The sequence below is a fragment of the Zootoca vivipara genome, chromosome 8 (assembly GCF_963506605.1).
Source record: "Zootoca vivipara chromosome 8, rZooViv1.1, whole genome shotgun sequence".
NCBI classification, from domain to species: Eukaryota; Metazoa; Chordata; class Lepidosauria; order Squamata; family Lacertidae; genus Zootoca; species Zootoca vivipara.
Window position 1 is genome coordinate 14,474,427 of NC_083283.1, and position 19,598 is coordinate 14,494,024.

The following is a 19,598-nucleotide window of genomic DNA, read 5'->3' on the forward strand; positions in this document are numbered from 1 at the left end:
TTTAAGCCCATGAGTGAAGAGAGGCCTAGGATGTATGAGTGCTATAGAATCCAACACACACACACCCAAAGGAAGACCCAAAATTGTCTTCAGAATGAACCAGGAAGTCCCTTCCGCAAGGAACTTACTTTAAAATAAAAACTCAGAGTCTGGGCCCCCTCCTGGTTCGGGGCCCAGTAGCAGAGATGAATTTAGGAGAGCACAAGTGGTTCGATCACACTGGGTGTGAAGCCTTAGGGGTGGGGGCGCCACAATTGTGATGTAGAATGAAAGGTGAGAGGCTGGGGGAACCAAATTTTGGCATTGAAATTTGAGGCCCAAGGTCTACCACTTCCCGTACAGCAGTATTCTCTTAGGAACAGTGCCGTAGTGTAGGGAAACCAGCTACTGACTTCAAATAACAATGAGTTTTATTTCCACAGACAGTGGCTTGGGGTGGTTGTGGGTGAGAGGAACCCAAGGTAATGTTTCCCTGAATGTATTGTCCAAACAGATGCACTGAACATCCAGCCCAAGGATCATTGCAATACACAACACTGCCTGTTGTAATGCCATGATTTCATGCCACGAGTTATTAATATTATGGACTCCACATTTCTGGGGTTTGGGGGAGGAGAACCATTTAGGCTTAATCTACGTATGCTTCTATGACTATCCAACAACACAGATACTAAAGAGAGAGAGAGAGTCAGCTATTTTGTGTGCCTTGTTTTCATGGAAGAACTGCTGTTTGCTGCGCTCACACCTTGATTTGCCTGCCGACACACATGCACATAAGCGCATAGCTCTGAAAAGCTATATTTCTTTTTCCACATTTTGATTTAATTTGCTGAACTTGGACCAACTCCAGTATTATTAGAGGAAATAAAAAGTCCAAATCACACTTGTTTTCTGTCCAAATCGAAACATGACGAGGAATTAGATTCCCTTCCCCCACCTCCACCCTGTCTGTCTGGTCGATTTGGGTGGAATGAATGAGACATTTTATCTCCAGTGAAAAATTGTGGTGTATTTCTCATGGGACTTTACTTAGCATATCAGTAGACTTGAGTGATTTTTACAAGCCACAAGCATGCCAGCAAACTAAATTGTAACGCTTAATGTGTTTTAAAGGTACAGTGTATATGCAGCCATAAATTTGTTTTAAAACATTTTTGGTCATCGTGTGTGATGACTTCTGTCAGGAGAGATACAGGGGATTTATGTCCACATGATGCCCACGTTATGTCCATGTTATGCCCACGTGATGGCCCTTGATTTCGACTTCAACCATCTGGTAAGGGTGATTTGATTCCCCTCCTTGTTCCCAATGGAGATCTTCATTCACCCCTTCTTCCCTGGCAGCAGGTGGGGGGGGTGCCATTTTGTGGTTTGCCTCAGGTGGCAAAATGTCTTGAGCCGGCCCTGGCTAAACTGCAAACCAACTGAGACTACATAAGCCACCAAACACACGAGACTATTTCGAAGCAGCAGACCTTTCTTAGTTCAAATAAGTCCATGTTAAACTTTGTCACGCATGAGATAAAACATGACTAAAACCTTACTGGTGGTCCAGGGGGTCCATTAGCTCCCTTGCTGACTTCAGAACAGGAGCAAGCATGAGGTAGGGCAGGGCAGCTTTCTTCATCCCTCTGGTGAGAAAAAGAAGGCCCTGTCATGGCTGGTTTGGTAGATTCCAAATCAGGCATTAATCTGCATTAATCTCAAATTAAATTAGAACCACATGTCTATTGGAGAATAATATATATATGATAATAATAATATTGGAGAAAACTGGATATTGAAACCTGCTTAACCTAAATCATATATCCCAGTTTTACAGCGGCCCTTTAAAGTACGCTTCACGCAGAGTATACGCAGTCAGAAGTTGACCTGGCCAAGAAAACACCACCAAGAGTGTAGGGAATTATCTCCCTTATATGAAACCCCTTACTAGTTGCACACTTGTAAAAGTATGCAGATGAAAATATAAACGGTTGGGTTTCTTTAACTGAAATACAAACTGACTCTAAAGAGACTTTAAACTAAAAATAAATGCTTTCTCTCTTAGCAACATTCCAACCTTCAACCCATTCCAAACCTCCCACAAACTCCCACATAACTCCCATTAAACTACCCAAGAATTAACAGTAAACTAGCTTTATAACTAAGCAACTCTCATACTAAGATTCAACTGAGGAATCTCTTAAACTGAGAACAACTGAGAGAGTGATCTACTTAGAGATGAATCAAACTGAAAGATCTAAGAGATGCAGAAGGCTTTCTGGCAGAGCCTTATATACAAGAAGCAGAGCCCATGCCTGTGAGCAATTAACAGAAACACCGGCACCTGTTTCTCTTAAACAGACAGTATTTACATTAGACCGGCTCTAAAGTAACTTGATTATTCAAAAAAATCCAACAATGTCATGAAACAGAAGTTTTAAAAAGCTTACCAAAGCTGGAAGTTCACAACACTTATCTCTGTTGGCCCATGAAGTGGTGCAGACGATGTCAAACATCTGCAGCTGGAACTGGTTTTGAAAAAAGGGGAAATATAACTTAAGATGTAGTCGCTTCAGAAGATTGATGAAGGAGAGCCATCTCAAACAATAAAAGAATTTCCTTAAGATTGGAGGATGGGGAGGGACCCTCCTGCCTACAGACCTAATTTGGTCTTCCTCCCTTGACCCACAACAAGGCTGTTTTGGCCAAGCCACACCCATCTGACCTCATATGTGATGTCAGACATGGAGCAGGTGGAAACATGGCTGGGCCAAAGGGACTTGCACAAGGCAATACAAGCACTATAAAGGTCTTGACAACCAGCTGATCCTTGGTGTTTGCACAGTCCTTTGCAAGCCTCAACGATCAGTTGATAGCTCAGTTTGCAAAGAAGAATTTGGAATTGATATCCCACTTTATCACTACCCGAAGGAGTCTCAAAGCGGCTAACAATCTCCTTTCCCCTCCTCCCCCACAACAGACACCCTGTGAGGTGGGGGGGGGGGCTGAGAGACTTCAGAGAAGTGTGACTAGCCCAAGGTCACCCAGCAGCTGCATGTGGAGGAGCAGAGACGCGAACCCGGTTCCCCAGATTAGAAGTCTACCGCTCTTAACCACTACACCACACTGGCTCTCAAAGCATGGAGCTATGCAGCTGCTGGCATAGATGCTTGGCTTTTAATAGTGTAGTGCAGGGTTCCTCAACCTCGGCCCTCCAGATATTTTGAGAGTACAATTCCCATCATCCCTGACCACTGGTCCTGCTAGCTAGGGATCATGGGAGTTGTAGGCCAAAAACATCTGAAGGGCTGAGTTTGAGGAAGCCTGGTGTGGTGGGTTTGACTTGAAGCAATGCTTGCTCACAGGCCCTATCTGTACTGTACATTTAAAGAAGTATCATACCAGAATGAGTAGTCGTGGCTTCTCCCCCAAAGTATCCTGGAAACTAGTTTGTTAAGGCTGCTGCAAGATGTTAGGAGACCACCTGTTCACCTCAGAGACCCACAATTCCCAGAAGAGTTTAGCAATCAATCCTTCTTCCCAAGGAACTTTTAACGTACCCCTGCTTGCTTTATGGCAGCTTCTTGTGTACTGTATAGGATTGCTTCCACAAGATCATTGCATTTCACATATTAAAATATTTTTACAAACTTAATAAAAAGAGTGAATTTTAAAACTAGTATTTAGAAATAGGTTCTATATAAATCCCCTGTACGTGTGCTTAGGGGATCACAGACTAAACATGATATATTATTATTATTTACATCTTTTCAACTGTTTCACATAATATGCCTCTTGCTGATACTTCTATGTGCTCACAGGAATTCATCCAATCACAACAAATGAAAACAAATATGCCCTTATTTCCTTATTTTATTTATTTATTTCACAACCCTTTTATACTCCTTGTTTGTAATAAAACCTCAAAGTGGGTTTCTTCCATTTCATAGGTTAGTATTACTCAGACCAAGGATGCAATGTGATATTGCATTTTTATTTTCATTTTAGTAAATTACCAAGAAACAGTGGTTTGAATTGATTTATTACATTGACGGTGAAACGGGCTGAATCAGCCATTCTTCTGACTTTAAACTGTGATCTGGGTTGCTCTTTCTTATTCCAGCTGAGTTGCTAAACAAAGGTTTCTTTGTTTCCGAGGCATTTACTCCTGGACATTTACATTTAAACTTCACGTGGTCAAGATTCAGATGCAGACAAATCCACAGAAATCTAAAAAAATTCCTTCAGTAGCACCTTAAAGACCAACTAAGTTTTTATTTTGGTATGAGCTTTCGTGTGCATGCACACTTCTTCAGATACACTGAAATAGGAGTCCCCAGGCGCTTATGTAGAGAAGGGGTGGGGAGGGGAGGGGGTATCACTCAGAAGGGTGGTGGAAGTGGGTGATTGACTGACTGATAGCTGTTGATGACCGAAAACGACTGCAAATGGTTTTGCATGAAAAAGCAAGGGTTGAGATGGCTGAAGATCGCTTTATCATGTATAATGAGATAAGAATCCAATGTCTCTGTTCAAAACAGGTCCTGTGAATGATTGGACCGAACAGCAGTAAAACTCATGTGTGTGATTTGGACAGAATAAACAAACGGCCTCTCTAGGGTGCTTTAAAAACACACAACATAAATGCAAAAAATATACTGTCCTAATTTGCTGGTGTCCACATGCAAGCTCTTGCATGTGCATAAGCAGACACATTCATTTCAATGGAAGGGAGAGGAAAGAGCTCAATCTGAAGAGGGGGAGAGGTCCTCTTCAAAGAACATAAAGAGGGAAGCCTTCTTGTGGTCAGCGTATGTACGTGTGAGCATCACAGTCTGCACATATGCAGGCATCAGTTGTCTGGGGTGCTCTTTGATCTTGATAAAGGTAAAGGTAAAGGGACCCCTGACCATTAGGTCCAGTCATGACCGACTCTGGGGTTGCGCGCTCATCTCGCATTATTGGGCGAGGGAGCCGGCGTATAGCTTCCAGGTCATGTGGCCAACATGACAAAGCCGCTTCTGGCAAACCAGAGCAGCACATGGAAACGCCGTTTACCTTCCCACTGTAGCGGTTCCTATTTATCTACTTGCATTTTGACGTGCTTTCGAACTGCAAGATTGGCAGGAGCTGGGACCAAGCAACGGGAGCTCACCCCGTCACAGGGATTCGAACCGCCGACCTTCTGATCAGCAAGCCCTAGGCTCAGTGGTTTAACCACAGCGCCACCTGGATCTTGATAAGTTGATTTAAATATCACAAGGCCTAGCCACCATAACTGAATATTAATGCTGCCTCGAAAGCATTACAGTAGATTACGGCAAGTTAGAAGACATCGGAGCTGCTGGAATGCTATTTATTTTGATTAACAATGATTTCTGCTGCGTTTCTCTGCATTAAAATAGCTTCCTAATTTGTAATCAAGGTGCCAGGCATAGTTGAGAAAGAATATACCATCCCTCCAGGAGCAGCAAACCCATGACTGACCCCAGTGAAAAGGGACTAGACTCAAAGAAGACTAGGCTCAAAGAAGACATGAGCACATCTGGGGATTTACCTGCCTGAACCATAGTAAGCCTTAAAACTTGGGATCCCCGAATTTGCATCATACAACACAGGCTTTATTGATGTTTAGGATAACACTGCAACTGATGTAACTGAGTGTACATTACGGAGCAACGGAGCTGTGTTTCGAAATGCATGCTTGCGGACTTACATAACCACCAACCAATTCACTTGAAGGCAACCAGCATTTTTCTGTGGGTGCAGATTTTGCTATGTCATTTATCCTTCGTACAGTTCTGACTCTCTTAACAAAAGCCATCATTTCTTTCTTTTTCTTTGTACAAAAGGCTCTTTAACTGCAACCTTTTATAAGTTCATCTTTGTCATTCCCTGTTGGAATGTAGTCACAAAGGTTGTTTTGTTCAATTGTTCTGTGAGGCTTGATGTATTCATTCCCATATTTAAGCCTGAGGCCTGAAAGCAATTCTTCTTCTCCTTCTTCTTCTTCTAGCATAATTTTGGGATAAACATGGTCAAATGGCCAGAAGCAGTAGGTCCAGTGCTTTTTTTTCTTTAAAAAATGTTTAGGCGTACTCTCATTTTCCTACTCATATTGAAATACTGCCCCTCAATGAGGCCAAACGTAGAGTCACAAAATGTTTAGGGGTATGTGTCCCCCTGCGTCCCCCCAGAAAAAAACCACTGAGTAGGTCTATTTTGAGTCTTTGTCCTATTAGGTTTCATGGAACTTAGCTGCTCAGGAAAGGTCAAAGGCCATGGGTAAATTGTCCAACTTTGACACAAACCCACCTCTCCTCCTATATCTTCAGCTTATTCCATTCTCTAATCCCCAGAATGCAATGGTACTGTTCCTGAGAACATTTTTGGGGATGAAGAAAGGGGGATCCAGTCTTGATAAGAGAAGGAGGGTTTGGTGGCTTGCAAAAGGATGATATCAAATCATTTGGAGGAAACAACACTATAGGGGCAACGTTCTTCTTAGAATCACAAGTTTATGAATGCCAATACTTGCATACAACTTAAGAACTCATGATCAAGAAGCAAGAGGGCCATCCAGTGGCCCTTTGCAAGAGGGAGATATGTCGGTACCTTTAGTAGCAAGCCAAGACGTATTTGCAATACATTTTGAGGATAAAATTGCTCGCATTCACCACAATATGGACTCCGTACTTAACGAAGTCCAATCTGTGAAGGCATCCAAAGCAAATATGTATGCTCAACTCTTTCACTTCCAACAATTCGGTGGTGTCTCAATGAGTCCAGGAGAAGGTAAATGTCTTGTTAAAAGGGGCTTGTACCACTTTCACGAAAAGAATCCATAATTCAACCACCACCACTGAAGACCCTAACCCAGTCCCCAAATAAACTATAGGCCAGTGATTGACATTGCACTCAAGCAAGTGGTTGCCATACAACTCCAGAAACAATTGGATGGGACTGGTTTTCTAGATCCACCTTGATCAGGTTTCAGATTTTTTTGGGGGGTGGGGTGGAAATGGTCCCATGGGATGACTTTCACTGGGACAGGGAGAGCATGACCCTGTTGATTCTTTTAGATCTCTCGGCAGCTCCCATGATCACTGTCCATGGTGCCCTTCTGGCGAAACTATTCAATGTGGGTGTTATAGGCATCAATGTATCTAGGCATGAAATCATACCTAGCATGTTAAGAGCTTATTAAAAAGAGTTTTCCTGATACCCAAGGCAGAAATTTAAATCCTCTCACTGTCAGCTTTCTATATGAGCCAGAATTTCTCAGGCAAACATTTCTTTAAATAACCAATTAGCAGCTTTCTTTCTTATTACACACATTACATCACAAACCCTATATTAATAGGGCAACCTTTTTTAAAAGAAAAGAAAAGGAAATGCTCTCTTTTAGCTCAAAACACCAAGCTGCTTCACTTACTGGTGCAGAGTTGTCCCTTGGCCCTCTCGATCGAACCATTCTTCCCAGTACCTCTATCCCGTTAGAAGTAATATTGCCTGCCGCATTGATCATCTTCTCACCCACTTGTTTGCAATCAATCACAACTTTAGCTGTAGTTTTGCTGATGACAACATGCAACTGAGGGAAGAAAATTATGTTAAACACAACAAACAAACAAACAAAAAGCCCAGGAAGATACGTATAGGTTTTGTTTGTTTTTTTAAATCAATAACAGATACACCTGCTAATTCAGGTTTTGTTTGTTTTTTTAAATCAATAACAGATACACATGCTAATTCAAGCACTACTTTCGGTAGGGACAAAGCAAAACCAGAAAATTCAGAATATTATCACTTATTCTTTTTACATGATCACCCCCCCCCAATGTCTCATCAAATCTCACCTTATGGAAACTTCCGTAAAATATTTTCTTTATATCAGGTCCTTCAAAAGTGACAGTCTGGAATTCACCTTTGTAGTCGTAATTGAAGAAAGTCAATGTTTTGCCACCATCTGTAGAGCATGAGACAGAACACGTTTCAGAGATATATGCTTATAGTGTTTTTAAAAAGAGGAACATCAACTTAGATACCCCTTTGAGTAATTTATTTTCTTTAAAGGCTTCAACAAAATGATAAAATAGAAAATAGAAGTACCGGTAGGTTATCATAAAAGGGCGTGGGAACAATGTACAGGGGTACAAGTTAAAACTTTCTTTTGGGGTGTGGCATGCAATTCAGTGATGACTTCCTTCGTCTCCTTGAATGGGAAGGCAGATTACAAACAAACCAAATCAATGAATCAAGGTCCATGATAAATGCACAATGAACATACTGTCCAAAATAACTCCAACCAGCGGCTCATATTCTTCGTTCAGAATCTCCCAGAGAGCAAACGGTTCCTCGGGCGTTTCAGGGAGTATACGGAAGAGAAACGTAATGGTATAATCTGAAGGAAGTCCCTCTGGGTGTAGATATCTGTAAAAGGAAAATAAGGCTCCAGAAACTGATGTCATCACAGGAAATGGGGTCCTGAAAGCACACCTCCCCACCCCCACCCCAGTAGTAATTGCTCCTATCTTCTTGAATTAGCACTTCTGAGACAAAAGGAAAGGGAAAGAACCAAAGAGCACTACAGTGGAACCTCGGTTTACGAACGCAATCTGTTCCACGGAGCCGTTCGTAAACAGAGGCATTCGCTTCCCGAAGGCACGCTTTTGCACGTGCGCAAAGCGCCAATAGAGCGCTTCTGCGCATGCGCGATCTGCGCAGAAGCGATCTGCACATCTGACGCCGCGGAACCCGGATGTAAACACTTCCGGGTCTGCGGCGTTCGTAAATGGGGGCGTTCATAAACAGAGGTAGTTGTAAACCGAGGTTCCACTGTAATTTCAAACTGCTGCTTTTTTTTACTGTTATGTTTGTTGTTCATTTTTGTGGTTTATATCTTTTATTTGAAAGCCACCTTATGTCTGATTTTATTATATGACAATGCATGCATGCATGCATGCATACATACATACATACATACACACACACACACACACACACACACACTCAACACGTACATTACCAAAAATCAAACATAGTTTTCAATGCATTTGTGACATGGCCCTTCGCTGATTATCTGGATTACAAAACCAAAAGGTTGTGGAAAAGAAGACAGCTGCAGATAGGAAGTCTACTCCAGTGAGGTTAGAAAGCAGTGCAATACTCTCACTGGCCTCATTCCAAAACATTTAAACTAGGGAACCCACGGTATTCTCAGTTTTACACATAACCACCTATTTCTCCTTTAAAACTTTTAATTAAATGACCTGGAGGTCTGGCTACAGTAGACTTGCCTCTTCTAGTTAAGCCACCCTCAAGCTGTAAGAAGATGAGTGGCTGACTGCCACAAACTTTTTTTTATAATTATATTTGTGATGTCATTTCACACATCTTGAAACTGACATGCAGAGAAGAGTCTAACCACATTGCATCCTTCAGACTTGCTCCCGTGGGGCAATTTCATCTCTTCGGGACAACTCCAGAGGAAGTGGTTTGAGGAGGGCAGCCAAGGGAAGATGTTTAATGCCTTTGCTGAAGTGAAGCCTATGATGCAGGAACCGCGTTTCATAGGATTTCATTTCCTCCTCCAGTTACTTGACAGAGACCAACCAGAGAGTTACTGTGAGAGCTATCCACCTTGTGCACAACTCAACACCACTTAAGCGAATGAAACATCAAGCACAGTGTTGCGTCCCAGGTAGCATTTGGAGCTGCAGGGTTGAATTTGAACACATTGCATTACTCTGCAAGCACTGGAACACAGAATCCTAATTTCTGTGCAATCAGGTATGGCCCAAACTCAGTGGCAGTAATTTATTCTCGCATGAATAAAGTAATCTTTTGTCTTGCTCTTACCTCAAAGGCTCAGAGGATCTTTCAAGAGCATGTTTTTAACAAGGAATTAAACATATAAGACGGGGGAGGGAGGCATCTTGTGAAAGGAATAAAGACACTTCTTACAGTCTTTAACTCTCAGCTTGGGCTGTGTGCACATTGCCGACCTGTTTCATTCCGGCTAAGCATGACTTACATTTGCAAAACAACATGGCATGTTCTACAGCAGGGACGGGGATATATTTTGAGCCTGAGGGTCACATTTCCTTGTGAGAAACTTTCCACGGTCTGTTTGCCGGTAGGAGTGTGAGGGACCAGAGGCAAAAGTGGGCAAAGCCAAAGGCAAAAGGACTCTTAACCTTTGTACACTAGGCTATATTTCTGTCACATGAAAGCCGGAGCTTTCTGAACCCCAAAACACACACACCCTCTCCATCCAGGCAAACAAGGAGCATTATTGCAATCACATCTAGTCAAGGAAAAGGAGCCACGCAAGAGCAAGATCTGTAAAGGGTGGGGCCTGAGGAGAGGGAGGGTAGTCTGGGGAGCAGGTGTGTCCTAGGGAGAGTTCTGAAGCTCAGATGGAAAGACCTGGAAGGCCACATTTGGTCCGAGTCCTAAGGTTCCCTACCAATGCAATTTGTTTTGGGCAGAATTCACCTAACCAGACCTGTCTGTGGTAAGCCCTGCACAAAGATTTCTGCTTGTGCAGAAAAACAACCTCACAAGGACTTTTGCGGGGAGTGGATGGTCGTGGAGCACTCCCGTGGACCCCAGGATACTACTACTACTACTACTACTACTACTACTGCTAATAATAATAATTTATTTGTATCCCGCCCATCCGGCTGGGTTTCCCCAGCCACTCTGGGCGGCTCCCAACAGAATATTAAAAACACGATAAAACTATCAGACATTAAAAACATCCTTAAACAGGGTTGCTTTCAGATGTACTCTAAAAGTCAGATAGTTGTTTATTTCCTTGACATCTGTTGGGAGGGCATTCCACAGGGTGGGCACCACTACCGAGAAGGCCCTCTGCCTGGTTCCCTGCAACCTCACTTCTTGCAGTGAGGGAACTGCCAGAAGGCCCTCAGAGCTGGACCTCAGTGGGGGTGGAGACGCTCCTTCAGGTGTACTGGGTTGAGGCCATTTAGGGCTTTAAAGGTCAGCACCAACACTTTGAATTGTGCTTGGAAACGTACTGGGAGCCAATGTAGGTCTTTCAGTTACATTGGGATACAGCTTCGTCCCATATGTCTCCTGCATCCCCTGAAATTGGCTCCGGTGTGGGAGCAGGAGAATGCAGAGAACAGTGAACAGGGGGAGGGGGGAAATATTCCATCTGGCAAGCACAAATCATTGTGCAGACAGAACAATTGGAAGCGTGCCATGCTGAACCCACCCTGTAAGTTCCCACTTCTTCCGGCACCGAGTGCCACGTTACAATCTGTGCTCTCCCACAAGCCTTGCCTTTTCTAATCACCACCATTTTCAGAATCTACACATGGGTTGAGTTAGCTTTATCTCTCCACTTAGCAGCATACTTCCCTTCCCAAGTTAAATCCTGCTCTTGGACTCAACTTTCTCTGAAACTCAATATGCTTCTCTCTCGTGTTTTCAACACTCAACCCTCATGCCAGAGTGTGACATACGATGAGGGATTTTAATGAATGCAGATATTTTTTTAAAGGGGCAAGCACGTTGGTTTGGCCAAGGTAAAGATTAATACTGGTAATATTCCAGAGGCAGTCCGGGCAGACTTGCATTACAGGAGAGATGCTTACTGTAAATGTTTGGAAGGAGGATTCTGCCCATGACTTCTTCTTGGGAAGCAAGCAAAAGCTTGGTTCAAGAATAATAACACTCTAGTCAGATGCCCTAATCCAGACAGCTCCAAGAACAGTGCTTCCCACAGACCTTACACTCGACCCCGTCCCCTGCCAATCAAATGACTGACAGGAGGCAGGAATGTGACATCTGGAGAGCTAAGGAAATCCCCTCTCGCCAGTAGTGGAGAGGGAGTGTGCCTCCCAAGCAGATTTTGGAATTGGGACACCTATTTCATAAACAACCAGGTACACTTGGCAGCGGGGGGGGGGGGGGAAGAGAGAGAATTCTATAGATGTAGAGAAACTTGCACATGTGATGGGGGGAAATCTGCACACGAAAACGTATTCTGTTGTGCAGAAGATCTTCCACTTGATTGACTGATAAAGCTGGGAAACCCTGAGCATGTGAATAAGTAACACACAAATAAGTAACTCACTACCATTCTGCATTTTCCTGAACTGCAGTTTCTTCCTATCTTCTCCCCCAAAACACTGCCCTGTTTGCTTAGTGAGATTGCTTCATTTGCATCCATAAAAACCCTCACCTTTTCAGCAGTGAAAACATTTACCACCATGCCCCCAAATAACTTGAAACCTTTGCTATTTTTTGTAATGGTTAAATACCATACAGAGCTTCTGAGATGGGCCCAAAACAGATATTTTGCTCCCTGAGGCAGAAACTCAAATGCCACTCTGTTACTCCAGAGGCTCTTCCAATCATTCAAAGCAGATTTTGGGGGTGCACAATGGGGCTGCAGAGGGAGGAGAGGAATGAACAGCCCCATGGGATCTCACTCACAATTTGTCACTCAAAATCTGAGTTTGAGGTGGATTGCCTCTCTTGCCTAATGGTAGGGCCTGCTCTTATAAATCCTGCATTCAGGCGCAGATTTAGAAAATGTTGCTATGATTTAGGTTCCATGAGATTTGGCTGCAATTATACAACATGTTTTAAGAATACATCTACAGTTCATACTTGGTTGGCTGGGAAACCAAAGCATCCTTATGCAGTCTGTAGCAGGAGTAGGCATTAAATGTTCCAGGCTCCATAGAAACCCCTTCCACTGTTGCAAACTCTTTTTCCACCAAACCAAACATCTCCATCATTTTGAATCCTGAAAAACATAACACATGTCACTGACTTCTCTTAATGTGGCTTGGGAGTGAAAATGACCAAAGATTTATACCACTGCTAAGTTTACTAGTTCCCTGGGAACTTTCACATCACAAAACCCTATAAAATAATGTAAGAAGGTGGTCGTCAACTTGCTCAAGTGTCATATGTTTTAATGGTGCTTGAAAGGTAAAGTGGGAAAGGTTGTCAGCGAATAGTGATTGGAACATGACGTTGCCTGGTGCTGAGTCAGGCCATTGGTTCATGTAGCCCAGTACTGAATTCTTGAATTCTCCTCCTGAAAGCTGCTGAACAAAATGGCAGGAATTGGTGGCAGCAGCAGCATTCATCTGTCTAGAGAGGACAAAGTCAAACCGCTGCATTAGAAGCACTGAAGTGACCTTCTAAGGCGCATAAATAAGCCTGGGTAGTATGTATGGAGGTCCTGGGCAGCCCAGACAAGAAGACCCCTCTCTCAGCCTCGCTAATGCAGTCCAAAGGGAGGCAGAGCAATACATATGGCACCGGCTTGGCTTCAGGAGTTGCTGGAAGCAAGCGTACAAGGTGCCTGACAGGAATTAAACTTTTTTAAATACAAAGCATAAGCTCTAGAAAATGCATGTTTATTTATACTGCTGTAAGTTTAGCAGCAGCATACGGAAATGCCGTTTACCTTCCTGCTGTAGCGGTACCTATTTATCTACTTGCACTTTGACATGTTTTCGAATTGCTAGGTTGGCAGGAGCTAAGACTGAGCAACGGGAGCTCACTCCGTCGCAGGGATTCAAACTGCCAACCTTCTGATCGGCAAGCCCTAGGCTCTGTGGTTTAACCCACAGCGCCACCCACATCCCACCTGCTCTGGTTCGCCAGAAGCGGCTTTGTCATGCTGGCCACATGACCTGGAAGCTGTACGCTGGCTCCCTCAGCCAATAATGCGAGATGAGCGCCGCAACCCCAGAGTCGGTCACGACTGGACCTAATGGTCAGTGGTCCCTTTACCTTTACCTTTAAGTTTAGCAGTAGCAGCAGAAAACCATGGAAAAAAACAGATTTGCAATAGAATCATTATGGTCTTTCCTAGCTCGGGTTCTTCAATGGGGTTTGTGCATACTGTAAGAGGCCAGCTTGGCCCCGAGAATGAAGTATTTAGGTTGGAGACTTTGTTCCAAGGTGCTTAGTCTTCCCGAACTCTCCTATGTGACCCTGACCAATCATTGACTGCATTCGGTGTAATGATAAACTATAGTTTATTGGTGCAGGAATGATTCTCATGCTCATGTTCTCTCCCTTCCCTGCTCCTGCACTGTAGCTCTAAAAAGGTTGGAAGATTTCAGTTCCGTCTTCAATTAGCCCCAGTTTAGTATTACATCTGAACCCTGACTGTGACTAACTCTTGACTATGATTTATTGAAAGAAGACAGCTTCAAAGTGGGCTTGTTTCAGTAAACTATAGTTTAACTACCAGTTTGATCAGTTTTGGACAGGGCGCTAAATTGCAACTAGTCAAACGTAGAAGCAAAAGCTTCTGATCTCTTCAATCCCTTGTCAAAGGGGAAGAGAGGAGAGAGGAAGAGAGGAGAGAAGAGAGAAGAGAGCCCAAGGTTTGCCCAGACACGTTCAGGCAACCATCAGACATAAATCATTACGCTCAATGAAGCTGCTGCTGTCTCTCACCATCAGAGCCCAGCAGTAATTTCCTCACTAGATTTGTTGCAAGGTGAAGTCCTGTATTGTGTGTGTGTGTGTGTGTGTTTAATGCCATGAATGATTGACATGGCCCTGGCAGAGTGCGCCAGACAGTCTCATTATGTGACTGCCCCTTTTAACAGTTGAACAATAAACCTTCCCAGAGCAGTAGTATTTTAAATGTATTTTTAATCTTTTGTTGGAAGCCGCCCAGAGTGGCTGGGGAAACCCAGCCAGATAGGTGGGGTATAAATAATAAAGGTAAAGGGACCCCTGACCGTTAAGTCCAGTCGCGGACGACTCTGGGGTTGTGGCGCTCATCTCGCTTTACTGGTTGAAGGAGCCGACGTTAGTCCGCAGACAGCTTCCAGGTCATGTGGCCAGCATGACAAAGCTGCTTCTGGTGAACCAGAGCAGTGCATGGAAACACCATTTACCTTCCCGCCGGAGCAGTACCTATTTATCTACTTGCACTTGACGTGCTTTCAAACTGCTAGGTGGGCAGGAGCTGGGACCGGACAATGGGAGCTCACCCCGTTGCAGGGATTCGAACCGCCGACCTTCCAATCGGCAAGCCCTAGGCTCAGTGGTTTAGACCACAGCACCACCCGCATCCCATGGTATAAATTATTATTAAGTTAGTAGTAGTAGGCATGTCAGTTAGGGAAGTATCTGCAAATGAGAAATATAATCCTTTAAACCAGGCACCCCCAAACTTTGGCCCTCCAGATGTTTTGGACTAAAATTCCCATCTTCCCCGACCACTGGTCCTGTTAGCTAGGGATCACGGGAGTTGTAGGCCAAAACATCTGGAGGGCCACAGTTTGGGGATGCCTGCTTTAAACAATTATTGTAACAGAAGATGAAGAGTCCAAGGGAGTGTTAGGGAAGCAGATACAGTGAGGTCTGCTCCAGGCAGTCCCTCCCCACTCCCAATTTCACGTGTTTAAATTTGTGCTTTAAGTTTGTAAGCCACCTTCAGTGCCTTGGCAGGAAGGCAATACAGAAATGTAAATGAAGGAAGGAAGAAGGAATGTATAGAAATACTATACCTGCTAGGCTGTTGCCATCTTTATAAACCAATGGGCAAGCTGCAAAAAGGAAGAAGAGAATATCTTTAAGCCTCGAAAGAGAGAGAAAAATTGTTGGCTACACGACATATTTCTAAATGGAAACCAAAATCTGTGCTATGAGATCAATAGACACCAGGACCTTGATGTGCAGTTTGGCACTGTAAGAACACATGCACGCACACACACACACACACACACACACACACACACACACACACACCAATGAACATCTAACTTCCAGTAAACAATGATAATTTTACACTGTTGGCTTTAACTTCAGTCCGCAATATGTTAAAGTATTGTTTTTAAATTGGTTTTTAGCTACGGTAATTGTATTATTGTGATTCACTCTGGGCTCCCTTTGGGGAGGAAGGGTGGATTATAAATTTTAATTAAGGAGCAATAAAAAATAGCAAGTGCTATGAGGAACCTCTGTTTTCATTTTAGTCCCCGTTAACTGTGGAAAAACAGTGCCTCAGAAACATTCCAGGGCTGTAGTTGTCATGACTCCCTCCTCACCTTCAGGTTCAGACGAGGAGGGAGATGAGAAGGTATGGGGGGGGAGGGAGGAGCAGGTGAAACCCTCCCCTCCCTCTGATAAACATTGTTGAGAGTCCCGGCTGCTCCTTCCTCTCCTCCTGTGGCAGAGAGAGAGCTGTTGGAGTCCGGGCATGGCTCCAAGCCGCTGCCTGGGGTGACCGCACAGGACTCAGTTGGAGAAGTGGGTCTGACACTCTCTCCTCAGACAAGGCAACGCCTCTGGAGAAGGAAGGAGATGCTCCCACCCAAACATTGTGCCCAATTGCATCCCATGGGAACAGAGATTCTCTCACATAAGGGCTTTGCCCCAGCCTAGGTTTAAAGGTTGACAGGTGAGCATGAAAAAAGTTGTAGCCTGTGCAGCCTTGACACTGAGATCCAGCTCCGAGAGCCTTCTGGCGGTTCCCTCCCTATGAGAAGTGAAGTTACAGGGAACCAGGCAGAGGGCCTTCTGGGTAGTGGCACCCAGTGGCGGAGGAAGCCTCTCCGGCACCCGGGGTGGGGCACACCGCCCAACAGCATGTGCAGCAGCCTGTACGGAAGGTGTGCGCACACCCTCGGCCACTCTACAGCTAGGGAGGGGAGGCAGCGGGCCATCTTGTCACCCCCGGGTGGCACCCAGAGTGCGGTGCCCCCCGCCCCCTTCGTACGCTCCTGGTGGCACCCGCCCTGTAGAATGCCCTCCCGTTGGATGTCAAGGAGATAAGCAACTGTCTGACTTTTAGAAGGCACCTGAAGGCATCCCTGTTTAGGGAAGCTTTTAATGTTTGATGTTTTATTATTCTTTTATATTTGTTGGAAGCCGCCCAGGGTGGCTGGGGCAACCCAGTCAGATGGGCTGGGTACAAATAATAAAATTGTTGTTGTTGTTATCACTGATCTTGGACTCGGGAACCTCAACACGTGCTCCTAGACCAGGCTCTTCTCTGCCAACCCTATGCCTTGTGAGAGCTCTGAGACCGAATCCTGCTGCCAATAAAGGCCACTTCCTTACTTACAAGTAAGAGCATCTGCTGTCATGTTTTGGAGCCAGGGCAGTGAGTGTGGAAGCAACCCTAATCTGAAATGTGACAGGAAGCACATTCTGCTACATGGGTTTGATTGCAAAAAGGATCGCAGAAAAGGTGAAGTACATAATTGTTCAGCGGCTTTTCCTTCGAATGCACAGAGTTCAACTGTTAAGTATCATACTGCAGGAGTATCATACACTACCACAGTTAGCAAAGCATCGTTTTTATATGCTATTTGGGCAATAAACAGAAGCATATAAAAAATGAAGTCTTAATCGCTGACTTGCTGATGCTGTCTCGCAGACAAAAGTGATCAGTTCATCTTCAATCTTCTTAAAGGCATCAAAGTCGTCCACAAAGAAGACATGCCTGTCGCTAGGCTTGCTGCCAATGTTAACCAGTTCTGAATAATCAGCATCTGCTACTCCAATGGCAAATATACTGAACCCTAGGTTGGAGGGAGAAAAAAACACAAAAAGCCTCAGATGCAACAACCGTTCCTCTTGCTAATCTTTTAACTAAACGCAGTACAGAAAAATAAAACCAGTTTTCTCCATCGCGCACCAGAAGGCACAATTTCACTCCTCCACCCCAATAAACATCATCAGATTACTCTTTCAGCACTTTCATAAAAGGACTCTCCCTTTAGCCAGCCAAGAAAAAGGAATTCTCTCCCTTCAACCAGCCAAGTTTATTTTAGGAACAGAAACTACGTAGTGTGTCCAACAGACAAAGAAGCACACAGATTAATTTCCCCCTTTTTTTCTTTCAATAACGTATGACCTAATTCTAACACTTGCTTTGCCAACACACCAGTCCTGCAAGTTAGGGTGTCTTGACCATTGTGCCAACACAATGCAACAGACTAGGGGCTTGAAACCATTGGTGCACAATTTTAATTTATTTTTAGTTTGGTGGATGCTAGTTTAATGGCCCATGCCCCAGATACAGAAACTTCTGCATCAAAGAAGAGAAAGAGACCTGAGACTCCAATAATTGCAGTATCTTCCGCATTTTATCCCACACTAGCAAAAACCACTGATACGGTGAGAAAGCTCATTTGACTCTCTCTACCTGACTTTTATGAGAACACCTATAAAAGTGGTTAGTGGATGGTTGAAGAGTCTGCATATATCAGCATAAGAGAAGCCAGAGAGAGAGAGAGAGAGAGAGAGAGAGAGAGAGAGAGAGAGAGAGAGAGAGAGAGAGAGAGAGAGAGAGAGAGAGAGGCAATTATGTGCCTTGCAAATTACTTCCTTTTAAAACATACATCAAGCAAACCAATCACTACTTTGTCACTTGCTTTTAAATTTTGTATTTTATGAAAGGCCTCCTGAGACAGTTAAGTTGGAACAGGTAATTCATAAGAAAATGGCCATTTACCATCAATATCAGAGGGAAGATGGGCAACAGAAGCCGATTGCATTCATGTCCTGCTTGGGGACATACCTGCCAAGTCTGTCACGGAGAAATCCGGGATCGGTAGACGCAACTTCCGGTGTCACTTTGCCCATCTATGGGCACCAAAAATGGCCAGCGCCAGCACCGGAAGTTGCATCTACGCACTTCCGGACATGCGTAGACGTGACTTCCGGTGCCAGCGCCGGCCATTTTTGGTGCCCATAGATGGGCAAAGCGACACCAGAAAAATGGCCGCTGACAGGATCCAAAATAAGGGAGATTAATGGGAGAGGAGCTGAAACGGGAGACCGCCAGGAAATGGTAAGGAAAAACGGGGGTTTCCTGGGAAATACGGGGTACTTGACAGCTATGCTTGGGGAGTTTGGTCTGATTCAGGTGAGCTTATCTTATGTCCCTATGTTCTTACCATCTAGCTGCATCTCTCTGGCGACTTTGTTCACATCATCCTGTGATCTCCCATCTGTGATCACTACCAAAACCTTTGGGATCCCCTTTCTGGTCCCTGAATCAATAGTAAATAAGGCCTGTTGAGCATGTTTAATTGCCTTGCCTGTAAAGAAGAAGAAGAAAAAGAGAGTAACATAAACAGCGTGCAGAAGTGTATTTATTTAATTTCTACCTCAACTTTCTCCACAAAAAGCAGGGCCCCGACGACCCCCTTTGTTGAAATCAGCAATGACAAAATCTACCTGGCAATGTAGCTCACCTGTTTTGGTATTCCCTCCCTTGTATGCTATTTGCTGGATGGCCTCCAGAAGTGTTTCTTTCGTTCGGTAGGCATTCAGTTTAAATTCGGTCCTGGGATCATCACTGAACTGAGCAATGGCCACCTGCATAGAAAAGACATCTCACTCATTTATGGCAGACACAGCAGGGGCAAGTGAAAGCTGGTTGGGATCCACACTCTCAGACACACTTACACCTCCCAGGTAGCGGTAAATTTTTGAAGTTTCGGAGGCTCATCATGAGAGCCACCACAGCGACACCTCCAAGGAGAGTCCCAAAATGCAGGCAGCTGTGTAGATCCATTGTTATACAAAGATCAGTAGTATATAATACCAAAGATATTGGGATCAGCATAACTTCAAACTTA

The 19,598-nt window shown here is 44.2% G+C and overlaps 1 protein-coding gene across 4 annotated transcripts in view; it reads right to left on the minus strand.

Annotated features, from left to right (window-relative positions):
- Positions 1-19,598, minus strand: part of COL14A1 (collagen type XIV alpha 1 chain) — a 120,003-nt gene that overhangs the window by 25,958 nt on the left and 74,447 nt on the right. For all 4 annotated transcript variants that reach the window (XM_035126181.2, XM_035126180.2, XM_035126182.2 and 1 more), the window contains exons 27-36: positions 19,212-19,335; positions 18,912-19,055; positions 17,367-17,531; positions 15,513-15,551; positions 12,634-12,772; positions 8,276-8,418; positions 7,845-7,954; positions 7,421-7,579; positions 2,436-2,513; positions 1,545-1,631 (exon numbers count right to left, since the gene is read on the minus strand). In XM_035126181.2, the coding sequence (XP_034982072.2) occupies positions 1,545-1,631; positions 2,436-2,513; positions 7,421-7,579; positions 7,845-7,954; positions 8,276-8,418; positions 12,634-12,772; positions 15,513-15,551; positions 17,367-17,531; positions 18,912-19,055; positions 19,212-19,335 (1,188 nt within the window). The remainder of the gene's footprint in view (positions 1-1,544; positions 1,632-2,435; positions 2,514-7,420; positions 7,580-7,844; positions 7,955-8,275; positions 8,419-12,633; positions 12,773-15,512; positions 15,552-17,366; positions 17,532-18,911; positions 19,056-19,211; positions 19,336-19,598) is intronic.